This window comes from Oncorhynchus clarkii, chromosome 5 (assembly GCF_045791955.1).
Source record: "Oncorhynchus clarkii lewisi isolate Uvic-CL-2024 chromosome 5, UVic_Ocla_1.0, whole genome shotgun sequence".
Lineage (NCBI taxonomy): Eukaryota > Metazoa > Chordata > Actinopteri > Salmoniformes > Salmonidae > Oncorhynchus > Oncorhynchus clarkii.
Window position 1 is genome coordinate 76,502,124 of NC_092151.1, and position 14,420 is coordinate 76,516,543.

The following is a 14,420-nucleotide window of genomic DNA, read 5'->3' on the forward strand; positions in this document are numbered from 1 at the left end:
CAGTCTTAGGTGGTACTGATAACTAAAATATTCACTCGAATGGTACCCTGGGAAATATGCAAATAAGGAACAATACTTTATTTGCATAAAATAAGGTGTTGAGTGTGTGTGGTTCTTCGAAGAACCATCCCATTTAAGGTTCTTCTGAGTGTACTATGTTTGTTTTTCTATGGGTGGAGCTTTTACACTAGATCAGAGAGCCTGTGTCTTTTCCCTGCATGGCTGACTAGCTGCCTGCTCTGTCTCCCAGTCCCAGATAGCATCAGGCTGTCTGAGATTAGTACCCATGAGGGTGCGGTTCAACTTTCTTTTTTTATTTTTTTACTCCCGGACCCTATTTTTGGTCCCTCCATTTTGCACATCACCCACTGTCAGTCCGGCAGCGTCAAGCATCTAGTCGCACTGATAACACGTCTGTATTGTTCCTGTGGGGCTCTAATGTCCCCCGAGCCTTGAGAGCTCATTGTACTATCATTGTAGTATCAGGTTTCAGACACATTTTTAGGCCCAGGCGTAAGGCCATCTTGTTGCTAGGCAGTTTAGTAGTGCGGAGGATAGATAAAGGACCTGCTTATTCTCTCATGGCCATTAGCCTACCAGTTAGGGACTGATTTTCCCATTGGCCTACCAGTTAGAGACTGATTTTCCCATTGGCCTACCAGTTAGGGACTGGCGGTTAGTGACTGTGTAACGGTGGCAGGATTAGCTTCTGATTCAGTAATAGTGCAGAGGATCGATAGGCTGATAATAGATGATATGAGATTTGTTCTCACAGCTCAGCCCAGTCTCTCTTCTTACAATTATCCCTCAATCTCTGAATATAGCCAGTGTCTATTTCACACAGTGTATTAGCAATACAGTCATTGATAATATCTATAACAAGTAACCATAGTAAAGACCATAGTTTCACCAAAGTAGGTCTTAGGTATCTCAACCGTTGATGTGGTTTATCTGTGTAGTAATGTCTAAAGAGAAGCAGGTAGTGTCATAATTATAGTTACACACCACAGGTCAGAGCTCGTCGTTAGTTTGACCTCTCAGAAACCTGCTTCTTCTGGTGTTGTGACAACCCACTTGTGTACACACCAGAGCCACACTACAGCAGCCACATTACAGCCACATGAAAGCAGTGCCTCAGTGGTCTCAGAGCAGTATATGAATAGTATCAATGATGCAGTGTGCTGTAGTAGATGGCATTACTAAAGACTCCAATCTGTGGTCCAGAGAGGTGGCTGGGTAGCAGGATGGGATGCTAGCTATGGCATTCCTACAGACAATCCCTGACCCTTGGCTGCCTTTCCTGGACGAGAGAGCAAAGCAGGGAGGTGGTCCTATTGGCTGGCTAATATTTGTAAAGTGAGAATCTGTGAATCCCTAGACTTAGTCCCTCCAGCACATCCGACAGGGGTCGCCCAACTGTGGCTTTTTCCTGCCCAGGAACAGAGAGTTATTTCAGGGTACATCAGAGGCCTGGGAAGAACCTCAGTGAATCAGGACTAATGTCCCAAATGACACCCTATTTCCTATATACGGTGCACCTCTTTTGACCAAGCCCCATAGGGCTCTAGTCAATACGGAATAGGGCCCTGGTCAAAAGCAGTTTACTATATAGGGAATAGGGTGCCGTTTGGGAAACAACCAGGCTGTTCCTAGAGGAAAGCCAATCAGCACGGCTGGTGTCAAACTTACTTTTACTTTTTACTACTGAAGCATTAGCAAGACCATGGACAACAGCTTTCAGCTTGTGTCAAAGCCACAGGGAAATGCCACTGCCAGCCCAGACGTGTATGTGTGGTCTGGTGGTGGTGGGCACCTCTGCTGCCAGCTTTGCCATGCCAAGTGGGCCTCTTACAGTATCCTTGTGGACCATGTCCTTAGGTGGTCTGACCAGGTGTGGAGGGACTATCCGGTATAAATCCTATGAACCCCTGGTCGTGGCCACCTAAAAACAGATGCACAATGAAACCCAGCTGCGTCACAGAATGACTCTAATCTGCATTCTAAATGGCACCCTAGTCCCTATTTAGTGCACTACGTTTGACCAAGGGCCATAGGGTTCTGGTTAAAAGTAGTGCACTACATAGGGTGCCATTTTAGGCACTCACTAATACTGCACATACTAATACTCTTATGTACTTTCTTTAAGTAGATATAAGATATGATTAGATTTGAAGCCTCTACAGTTCCTTTTAGTCTGACTTTCCTATTGCCTACAGCATTAACCTGATCCATACATCTAGCCTCCTTTACTATGACATCACTGAGAGGTCAGACAAAACAAAGGTCAAGACAAAGTAGCACCAACTGAACACCCTTCATTGAGTTGACTAGACAAAAGCTAGTTGTTAGTGTTGCACACAGTGGCACTCAGCCCATTGACCCTCAAGCACCTCCTCTTTATGGTCCAAGCCCTAGCTGCTAGCTTCACGTTCAGTCTGGTGCAGACGTTAGTTAGACACTGGGTTAGTAGCCCTTGTCTGATCCAGCCCTCCGATTATGGCCTTCTTCCTGTGTTCACTCTATCATCGTCTGGTCAGTGTAGTGGTCTGGCTGTGTTTTAAAACCCACTGTTGCGCAAATAACAGAGATATACACATTAAACCACTCCTGTGTCTAGCCAAGCCAAGCCCAAAAAAGGCACTGAGGCAGACATGAAGTTGAAGGGCTCTTGAAGTGTCTCAGAGCATTGAAAGATGTATTAATTCAAGGAAAGCTGCGGTGTGGAAGAGGATGAAGTGTCTTTGATTATTTCAAGATCCTCACGTGAAGGAAAGCGTGTTGAGACTGTGGTTGAGAAGTGTTTATTTGTCAGGATACTTTGTTTCTATTCCTATACTTACTCCTTGTGGTACTAAATCTTTATGTTCCTGTCTGTTTGGGTGACTAACCACCTCTGCAGCTCTCTCCTCTTCCGACCGCCTCTATTTTTAAAACCGGAACATATTTAATAATTTATACTTCCGAGGGGAATTGAACTGGCTGTCTGGCTGGGGATACATCTTCCTGTGAATGGAGGAGGGAGGAAGGGAAAGGAAGGGAAGGAGGAGAGGAAAGGAGTGGGTTGGTAGGGTGATTAGAGAGATGTATGCTTCCGATGGAGGTCTCTCCATCCAGTTTGTACTCAGCTGAACTGTGGCTGGCTGCAGATGACGTTATTCCATTTCAGCTTCCTTCCGTGCATCCTCCTCCTCCAAAAACCTCTCAGCCATTGTAATAGAAGTGCGATCACATATTGATGACCTCAATACAAAGGTTATTGTCGATGCTTCTCAAATGACCTGCATGGTGTGTGTGCGGGCGTGCCAGAGTGTGTGTGTGCGTGGAAGCAGTCGGTCTGGATCCATAGGTGAGAGTGAGAGTGGTTCCAAGGTGAGAGTGAAACCTGGCAGACTGGTCGCTCTTCTTTAAACAGTCCCAGCACCCGGGCAGTCTCTTTCTTACTACATACTGTGCAGACCCACTACAGCCCTGTCCTCTCAGGCAATTTCTTTATTGCTATGGACCAATTAGTGTTGTCACGATACCAGAATTTTTACTTTGATATCGATACCAGGTTTAGTATCATAATACTCGACACCGTCATGATACTCGATTCCAAAACGATACTAGAACAAAAAAAGAAGGCATATTAGCCAAAGTCACCGAATGGCACTTGATCCAGACAGATAAACTCAGCTTTTGGTCTGTTCAATCGTTGGGCATCTTTTGAGTTCAATATTATTACATTTGAACATTTGTATGTGTTTTTTTTTGAGACAACCATGGATGCATTAATGAATCAATTATACAATCATACAATCAATTTGTTTTTACCAATCTAACAACAAAACATAATGGTATTCATTTATTTAATAGGTAAATATATTGATAAACTGAGTAAATCAAGATGTAGCATAGGTCTTTTCACAATACAAGTGAATGCATATTATTCAATAGGAGTGTGTGCATGCATTGAGTTATTGAGCTTGTTTTAGCTGATTTCATGGATACAGATGACAAACAATCCCTTCCATTTAGGACTTATTTCATTGGCAACTGCTAGGAGAACATATTATTTGATTGTACTGATCAACAACATTGATCACCTTGTGCTAGCTAGCAAGCTATTACATGGTGTCGCTAACTAATAAGCTAGCTAGTTATCTAACACACGGTGTCGCCCCTGCCTCCCACATACCTGAGTAGCTAGCGGGAGGCGGGGAGACCGGTAGACAGTATCCTTTGCCCTTGCATGTTGGGCACTGTTTTTCCGCAATTCTCTTAACGAATGTGAGTGCAGGTGTTCGGCAGGCGAGAGCGAAGGACACTGTCTACCGGTGTTGCCCCTGCCTCCCGCTAGCGCCCCTGCTTCCCGCTCACTAGTAAGGAGGACGCCAGTACACAGCAGACATGCTAGCTAGCAAGGAGGACTCCGGTACATAGGAGGCGGGGGCGATAATGCTTGTATTTTCCTTTTGACCCACATTCGAAAGTGTCACAAGCATGAAGATGTCATGATCGAGGGGGGGGCATTTATGCAGGAACCAATGGGATGCTCAATGGTGTTCCTGTATGCCCACATACAGGAACGCCCCGAATTGCAGCCCGCAATCACACACTATTGGATTCTACTGGAAACCAGACTGGAAGTGAGGGAGTGAAGAAGTTAGAGTTTTTGGTGGCGAGGGAGACGAAATGAAGTAACGTTTTGTGACAATCAGCTTTGAAATCAGCATATTTTGCAGTATGGTTTGCACAAACAAAGTACTACGGTAGTGAATTGATGTTGCTTCAGCTGTAAGCTAGCAAGGAACGTTAGCCTACAATTAAAACCGGAAGCTACCGGTATCGTCTTGCATTGTTCTAGCCTGTATGGACATTGTTTTGCGAACAGTTTCAACACTTTATGCCGTGTTGCATTATTCAAGTGTGTTCATTTCTGTGCAGCATGAGTGGGGAGCTAACAATGCAGCCCAGACAGCTCTAGCAATGAATGGAGTGGAGCAGGCACTTTGCTCTTCACTCTATGAAGGGGCTGCATTTATACACAGACTTGATCCTCTCAATCACGTGAGACACATTTGACAGAAGTATCAAATGTAATTTTTTTGTATTGAAATTCTAAGTTTTGGTATACCCGTGCAACGCTAAGACCAATGCAGACTTCCCATGTTGTGTGTGGGTTGTGCAACCACTTTCGTCTATGCCAGTCTGTGCGTTAGCTTGTTCGTAGGTTGTTGGTTGAGTAGTAAATTGCAGATTAACCTCAGACTTTCACTTTTGGAAAGTTACTCTGGAGGGGAAGGACAGTAAGAGTAACAGCTGCGTCTAGCCACGGCGTGTTTGTATGTTCTGTTCGGCAGCTTGTCAAAGTTCTGTTCCTGGCACTTAACCATCTTGGGTTATTCTCCAACACACCATCTGCTGTACAAAGACGTAAGACGTGCCTGCTGATGTAGCTGGGATACCTTTTATGAGACTGTTATCCAGGGACTATCTGTTCTGCTGCCCTATGTGGATGTTGAAATGATGATTTAATTATGGTTTATTGTGCTTTTCTTTCATTTTTCCAGATAAGCCACACAGAAAAAATTGGCAGTACTCCAGAATTGTGGAAGGTATATCCAATAGTCATTTATTAATTCATTAATTTATTGTCAGTCATTATTTTCCATAGTGTTATACAGTACTGAGTCCAGTATGTGTGTTTCAACACAGGTGTGTGGAGACCATCATGTCGTCAAAGATGCAGAGTTCCAATAACACAGCCCATGCCAGGAGGACAGTCCAGCAGCTGAGAATAGAGGCCAGCATTGAGAGGATTAAGGTACGCTTCTCAAACATAACCCATAATTACCTAAATAGACTGTACGTATATATTACATTTTTTTATCCTGCAAGAACTGCCTTCGCGGACCTTTAACAATTCCACAACGAATACCTAAGACATACAAATCTAAATAAAGGAATGGAATAAGAATATGCAAATATATGGATGAGCAATGTCAGAGCGGCATAGGCTAAGATGCAATAGATAGTATAGAATACAGTATATACACTAATGTTCAAAAGTTTGGGGTCACTTAGAAAGTTCCTTGTTTTTGAAAGAAAGAAGTACATTAAAATAACAGAAAAATTATCAGAAATACAGTGTAGACATTGTTAATGTTGTAAATGACTTGTAGCTGGAAACGGCAGATTTTTTATGGAATATCTACTTAGGCGTACAAAGGCCCATTATCAGCAACCATCACTCCTGTGTTCCAACGGCACGTTGTGTTAGCTAATCCAAGTTTATCATTTTAAAAGGCTACAGACAAGTCCTTAACTGGCAGCTTCATTAAAAACTACCTGCAAAACACCTGTCTCAACATCAACAGTGTTGAGGCGACTCTGGGATGCTGGCCTTATTTTGTCCATTAAATGTGTGCTTTGCTTTCAAAAACAAGGACATTTAAGTGACCCCAAACTTTTGAACAGTAGTATACATACGAGATGAGTAATGTGAGATGTAAACATTATTAAAAAGTGGCATTATTAAAGGGACTAGTGTTCTGTTTATTAAAGTGGCCAATGATTTCAATTCTGTATGTAGGCAGCAGCCTCTGTGCTAGTGATGGCTGTTTAACAGTCTGATGGCCTTGAGATAGAAGCTGTTTTCAGTCTCTCTGTACTGACCTCGCCTTCTGGATGGTACCGGGGTGAACAGGCAGGGGCTCGGGTCGTTGTTGTCCTTGATCTTTTTGGCCTTCCTGTGACATCAGGTGCTGTAGGTGTCCTGGAGGTCAGGTACTTTGCCCCCGGTAATGCATTTTGCAGACCCCACCACCCTCTCGAGAGCCCTGCGGTGATACAGCCCGACAGGATGCTCTCAATTGTGCATCTGTAAAAGTTGAGGGTTTTAGGTAGAGGTCGACCGATTATGATTTTTCAACGCCGATACCGATTATTGGAGGACCAAAAAAAGCCGATACCAATTAAATCGGCCGATTTAAAAAAAATATTTGTAATAATGACAATTACAACAATACTGAATGAACACTTATTTTAACTTAATACATCAATAAAATCAATTTAGCCTCAAATAAATAAACATGTTCAATTTGGTTTAAATAATGCAAAAACAGTGTTGGAGAAAAAAGTAAAAGTGCAATATGTGCCATGTAAGAAAGCTAACGTTTAAGTTCCTTACATGAGAACATATGAAAGCTGGTGGTTCCATGAGTCTTCAATATTCCCAGGTAAGAAGTTTTAAGTTGTAGTTATAGGACTATTTCTCTATACGATTTGTATTTCATATACCTTTGACTATTGGATGTTCTTATAAGCACTTTAGTATTGCCAGTGTAATAGTATAGCTTCTGCCCCTCTCCTTGCTCCTACCTGGGCTCGAACCAGGAACACAACGACAACAGCCACCCTCAAAGCATTGTTACCCATGCAGAGCAAGGGGAACTACTCCAAGTCTCAGAGCGAGTGACGTTTGAAACGCTATTAGCGCACACCCCGCTAACTACCTAGCCATTTCACATTGTTTACACCAGCCTAATCTCGGGAGTTGATAGGCTTGAAGTCAAACAGCGCAATGCTTGACGCGCAACGAAGAGCTGCTGGCAAAAAGCACGAAAGTGCTGTTTGAATGAATACTTACGAGCCTGCTGGTGCCTACCGTCGCTCAGACTGCTCTATCAATTAAGTCTGATTTATCACACAGAAATACGAGCCTTAGGTCATTAATATGGTCTAATCCGGAAACTCTCGAAAACAAGATTTATTCTTTCAGTGAAATACGGAACCGTTCCGTCTTTTATCTAACGGGTGGCATCCATAAATCTAAATATTCCTGTTACATTGCACAACCTTCAATGTTGTCATAATTACGTATAATTCTGGCAAATTAGTTCGCAACGAGCCAGGCGGCCCAAACTGTTGCGTATACCCTGACTGCGTGCAATGAACGCAAGAGAAGTGACACAATTTCACCTGGTTAATATTGCCTGCTAACCTGGATTTATTTTAGCTAAATATGCAGGTTTAAAAATATATACTTCTGTGTATTGATTTTAAGAAAGGCATTGATGTTTGTGGTTAGGTACAGTCGTGCAACGATTGTGCTTTTTTCGCAAATGTGCTTTTGTTCAATCATCCCGTTTGCCCGTCTTTGTTAGGAAGAAATAGTCTTCACACAGTTCGCAACGAGCCAGGCGGCCCAAACTGCTGCATATACCCTGACTCTGTTGCAAGAGAAGTGACACAATTTCCCTAGTTGAAAGAAATTCATGTTAGCAGGCAATATTAACTAAATATGCAGGTTTAAAAATATACACTTGTGTATTGATTTTAAGAAAGGCATTGATGTTTATGGTAAGGTACACGTTGGAGCAATGACAGTCCTTTTTCGCGAATGCGCACCGCTTCGATTAAATGCAACGCAGGACACGCTAGATAAACTAGTAGTATCAACCATGTGTAGTTACTAGTGATTATGATTGATTGATTGTTTTTTAAGATAAGTTTAATGCTAGCTAGCAACTTACCTTGGCTTCTTACTGCATTCGCATAACAGGCAGGCTCCTCGTGGAGTGCAATTGTCACGATCGTCGTATGGAGTAGACCAAAGCGCAGTGTGGTGTGAATGCACGATTTAATGAAAAGACGGAAAAAAAACACGAAGTACACTAAAAACAAACTAACAAGCCGAATGTGACTGCTAAAGAAACACTGTGCTAACAAGCAACATAACATAGACAATAACCCACAAAATACCCAAAGAAGATGGCTGCCTAAATATGGTTCCCAATCAGAGACAACGATAAACACCTGCCTCTAATTGAGAACCAATCTAGGCAACCATAGACATATATAAACACCTAGATAGTAAACAACCCCATAAACCTACAAAACCCCTAGACAGTACAAAAAAACATACATCACCCATGTCACACCCTGACCTAACCAAAACAATAAAGAAAACAAAAGAATACTAAGGTCAGGGCGTGACAGCAATGTAAGGCAGGTGGTTAGAGCGTTGGACTAGTTAATTAACCGTAAGGTTGCAAGATTGAATCCCCGAGCTAACAAGGTAAACATCTGTCGTTCTGCCCCTGAACAAGGCAGTTAACCCACCGTTCCTACGCCGTCATTGAAAATAAGAATGTGTTCTTAACTGACTTGCCTAGATAAATAAAGGTGTAAAAAAAAATTGGTGTCCAAAAATACCGATTTCCGATTGTTATGAAAACTTGAAATCGGCCCTAATTAATCAGCCATTCCGATTAATCGGTTGACCTCTAGTTTTAGGTGACAAGCCACATTTCTTCAGCCTCCTGAGGTTGAAGAGGCACTGTTGTGCCTTCTTCACCTCACTGTCTATGTGGGTGGACCATTTCAGTTTGTCAGAGGAACTTAAAACTTTCCACGTTCTCCACTGCTGTCCTGTCGATGTGGATAGGGGGGTGCTCTCTCTGCTGTTTCCTGGAGTCCAAGATCGTGCATGGCCACGTAGTCATGGGTGAACAGGGAGTACATGGTTGAGCACGCACCCTTGTGGGGCCTCAGTGTTGAGGATCAGCGAAGTGGAGATGTTGTTTCCTACCTTCACCACCTGGGGGTTGCCCGTCAGGCAGTCCAGAACCCAATTACACAGGGTGGGGTTAAGACCCAGGGCCTCAAGCTTAATGATGAGCTTGGAGGGTACTATGGTGTTGAATGCTGAGCTATAGTCAATGAGCAGCATTCTTACATAGGAATTCTTCTTGTCCAGGTGGGATAGGGAAATGTGCAGTGGGATGGCGATTGCATTGTCTGTGGACCTATTGGGGAGGTAAGCAAATTGAAGTGGGTGTAAGGTGATAGGTAAGGTGGAGGTAATATGATCCTTGACTAGTCTCTCAAAGCACTTCATGATGACAGAAGTGAGTGCTACGGGGCGATAGTAAATTAGTTCAGTTATCCTTGCATTCTTGGGTACAGGAACAATGGTTGCCATCTTGAAGCATGTGGGGACAGCAGACTGGGATAGGGAGAGATTGAATATGTCTGTAAACACACCAGCCAGCTGGTCTGCGCATGCTCTGAGGACGCGGCTAGAGATGCCATCTGGGCCGGCAGCCTTGCGAGGGTTAACACATTTAAATGTCTTACTCACGTCGGCCACGGAGAAGGTGAGCCCACAGTCCTTGGTAGCGGGCCGCGTTGGTGGCACTGTATTTTCCTCAAAGTGGGCAAAGAAAGTGTTTAGTTTATCTGGAAGCAAGACATCGGTGTCCGTGATGTGGCTGGTTTTCCTTTTGTAGTCCGTGATTGTCTGTAGACTCTGCCACATACGTCTCGTGTCTGAGCCATTGAATTGCAACTCCACTTCCTCTCTATGCTGACATTTTGCTTGTTGGATTGCTTTGCGGAGGGAATGACTACTCTGTATTCTGCCATATTCCCAGTCACCTTGCCATGGTTAAATGCGGTGGTACGCACTTTCAGTTTTGCGCGAATGCTGCCCTCTATCCACGTTTTCTGGTTAGGGTAGGTTTTAATAGTCACAGTAGGTACAATGTCTTCTATACACTTCCTTATAAACTCTCTCACCGAATGAGCGTATACGTCTATATTATTCTCTGAGGCTACCCGGAACATATCCCAGTCCGCGTGATCAAAACAATCTTGAAGCATGGATTCTGATTGGTCAGACCAGCTTTGAATAGTCCTTAGCACGGGTACTTCCTGTTTGATTTTCGGCCTATAGGAAGGGATTGAGCAAAATGGAGTTGTGTTCAGATTTAGATTGCTTCATAATAAGTAGTAAGCAAGTGTATATTTCCACTACATAATGTGTTCAGGATCGATTTAGGGTAGTCAGTCTTTACTAAGGATGTGCATCTCTCAGGGACACAAACTACATTCCTTGGTGAGCCACCTCACTGTTTCTTTGTGTTCATCATAGTAACGTGCTGTATGATTCTCTCCCGTAGGTGTCCAAGGCCTCAGCAGACCTGATGCACTATTGTGGAGAACATGCTAAATACGACCCTCTACTCATGGGCATCCCAGCCTCTGAAAACCCATTCAAAGACAAGAAGCCGTGCACTATATTATAGTAGCGGGACAGCTGAAATCTCTTTACTTTTTTATTTGTATATTATTTTATAGAGAGAAATATGACATTAATACCGGTACACTATTTGCCTTAAGGCCAGCCTAGCCCCACTCCCCCTATTTCCTTGTACTTTCGGTTGATTCCCAAATGTTATCCTAGGGCCCACAATTGTGCACTATATAGGGCATAGGGTGTCGTTTTTGGACTCTTATAAACAAGTGCCATTTTGGTAGGATCAGAATCATTGGTGTGCTCTCTCTTTATCAGATACAACTAAGACCAAATAGCACCATGAGACAAAATGTAACAGGTCATTGGTGACCCAGAAACAATGTTTTAGTTTAGTTCAATCAGTCATGAATGAATGAAAGCTCATTCTGAGGCTCCTCTCAACAGAGACTGGTGTTCTTTCAGATTGTTATCTCATGTTATGCAGACTAAATACTTGGTTTGAACTAGGGGTTCCCAACTCTGTAATGTTCACATCAGCCAGAGCATAAATAATGCCAATGGCCCTGAAGTATAAAGCATTGCACTTGCACCACACTCTAGTTAAACCTTTCAGCTCCTGATTGCGTCATCAGTCCCCACACAGTAGCTTCTTTGAGAAACAATCAGTCTAGTTTGTATATTACTGATAAGCCTGTAATAACCCCATTATGTAAATCACCCAGTCCCATGACACAGGAGGACTCTAAAACCAGTGCTGATGGGCTGGTAAGCTATTTCTGTGTCCCAAATGGCGCCCTATTCCCAAAGAGTGAACCACTTTTGATCAGAGCCCTATGGGCCCTGGTTAAAATGTGTGCTCTAAAGGGTAAAGGGTGCCATTTGGGACTCAGCCTGTGAATGTCCCGTCACAACAGGAGAGGGTGCCTGTCGTTTTGTAAGGGAAAGCGTATGGCTTGCAGCAATAACCTCATGAACTGGCAGGTTTAACCAGCATTGTTTTTTTTCTGCAAAGATGTCAGAGATCGTTTCATTTTCAGGTGGGGGTAGATTCAAACTATCCCACTTCTATGTCTTTTGTGATGAAAGAATGACTCTTTAAACTTTAAAGACTAATTTTTATCTCTTGTGAATTTGCCATGCCTTTGCCTTAGAAACCAAACTTTGTGACTTTGCATAGTTGTCTTACTTGTATGTGGTACAGTAGATAGGTAATGTAGCAGCAATATGAAGTGTTGCAGATACCATTTAACCCTTTAAATTATTTTACTATGCCTTACATTGATGTAAAAGTTGTTGTTCCATAATGATGTCTCTATTTGGCTGAAGGAGAAGAAGTTAAGATCACAATCACGTCTATCCAATGTACAGATGTAGGATCGTAATTTGATCACCCTGTTGTTGCAGGACATTTCCTGCACAGCAAACTTGCAGTGTATTTGAGGTTTTAAAAAGGGTTCTAAAGTTTGTCATTTCCACTTTAAAATGTCAGATTGGATTTGCCCTAACTAAAAATGTATAAAAAATGTCCATTAACTATAATCCACATAATGATTCACATTTCCTGTTGCTGCAGGATTATTTTCCTGCTGTGAAAAACTGTTATTAAGACGCTACATCTGTACCAGCACCAGAGGAAACTGGGTGCTAATCTGTTTGTGCTATCGTGCCAACTCCTTAACACATTGTAGTGGCAAACAAAGATAAAAACGGTCTTGACAAGGACATCAATGGAGTAAGCAAGAGCACAGACAGATCTGGTACCAAGCTAGAAATGTTTTCTGATTTGTATTTTATTGCCAGTGCTTTTAAAGTGATTCACTGTAATAACTTTTTATTGATAGATGTACAACTTCTATTCTGACAGGGATTCTGTGATCCATTGTTAAATTTGTGACAACTGTTATTATGATCTCTTCTTGAGTGTGAACATTCCTTGTTTACAATAGCTGCTCCATTGTCTTCTTTTCAACTCTCTGAATGGTCATGCGTTGAATAATAATTGTTATTGTGTGTTTGGGAGAATGTAGTTTTTTTGTCTGTGCACGTGACCGTCAAAGGCAACTCGGAGACCATGGTCGTGTTCATTAGGGCGGACAATAGCAAAACCGAAAACTAAAACAATTAGGCAAGTTCAGGTAGTACATACCCGGTTCGCTTCGTTTTCTACCAAATGAACATGACCCAGCTTAACCAGCCAGGGCCTTAGTATTAAAGTAGTCTCGTTTCGACATTTCACCACTACTTTTTAGCCACACTCTTCAAACAACACTATACTAATACTGTGAACAACTGAATCAATACATCCGCAGTGGATGCAGGGAGCACATCTTTGAAGTGCTTGTCTGTCAGTATCATTATTGGCAATACAAAAAGTTGCTCTTATACCAGTGGGTTAAAGCCTATAATTACTATAGACTGCTATATATAGAGACAGATGGCAGCACCAACTGAAACGTCCCCTCATAGTAGGCTATTTGCCTCCATATTCTGTGTAATCTTGGCAACCTACAATTGAAAATCTCATGTCAAATACTATTTACATTAAGTAGTCTGTCCACAAGAGATTATATTCGGTGTGGCTTTGAAAGCTCGCTTAAAGTTGTGTGTTCCTGTATGATGTGTTTCTGCACTTGCTTCTTCTCGCTGTTATGTCACTGCATATACATTTACAATGAAAGGCCAATGCTATTTTGATGCATGTGTTGCATTGATTTTTGCCAACTTAATAATTCATGTTGCAAATGGATTTTACAGTTTTAAAGAAAAACTTGTTTATTTTTCTCTGTGACACATACTGGATGCTACTTTGGTCTCTAGTATGTACTGTCTATGTGGATATATTTCCTATTTCAAGTGATTACAATTTTATTCCCACTCTTGCCTTCTTAAATTTAGTAGATCTTAATGAATTTATTTAAATACACCATTTTAATGATTTAGTAGTGATTTGTAAATGCATCTGGCACAATAAAAAGTGTGTAGAAAATAATACTTGTTTTTCAATGATTATCAGATACATTTGAACAAGTGGAGAGGATAGATTGTTGAATTGTCACAACCACTAATAGACTAGCTAGTGCCACGTCAGTGAGTAACCTGGCTGTAAACATTCCCATTTTGCTCTGATTTCTGCCATATTTTGTCCTACTGTCTGCCCCAATGTCCAGGCAGGTCTGGTTGTTATGTGACGATCCCTCTGCTTCAGTGGCCTTTCTCTCTCTGTCTCTCTGTCTGTCAGTCTCTCTTTCTCTCTCTCAGGGTCTGATGTTACAGGCAAAAACCAGGTAAGGCCCTATATGTTGGCTCACATTGATGTATTGGCCACTCTCCCCTCTGATATTAGATGGCACTGGGCTTTGTGGAGATTCTCTGTGATTGTGTTACCTGTCCGCTCGAC

The 14,420-nt window shown here is 42.4% G+C and overlaps 1 protein-coding gene across 1 annotated transcript in view; it reads left to right on the forward strand.

The window, feature by feature from the left end:
- LOC139410227 (guanine nucleotide-binding protein G(I)/G(S)/G(O) subunit gamma-12-like) overlaps positions 1–14,012 on the forward strand; it is a 69,004-nt gene extending 54,992 nt beyond the window's left edge. Inside the window, exons 2-4 of the mRNA XM_071155699.1 lie at positions 5,553–5,597; positions 5,698–5,806; positions 10,947–14,012. Coding sequence (XP_071011800.1) covers positions 5,714–5,806; positions 10,947–11,072 — 219 coding nt within the window. The 5' untranslated portion in view covers positions 5,553–5,597; positions 5,698–5,713 and the 3' untranslated portion in view covers positions 11,073–14,012. The remainder of the gene's footprint in view (positions 1–5,552; positions 5,598–5,697; positions 5,807–10,946) is intronic.
- The last annotated feature ends 408 nt before the right edge of the window (positions 14,013–14,420 follow it).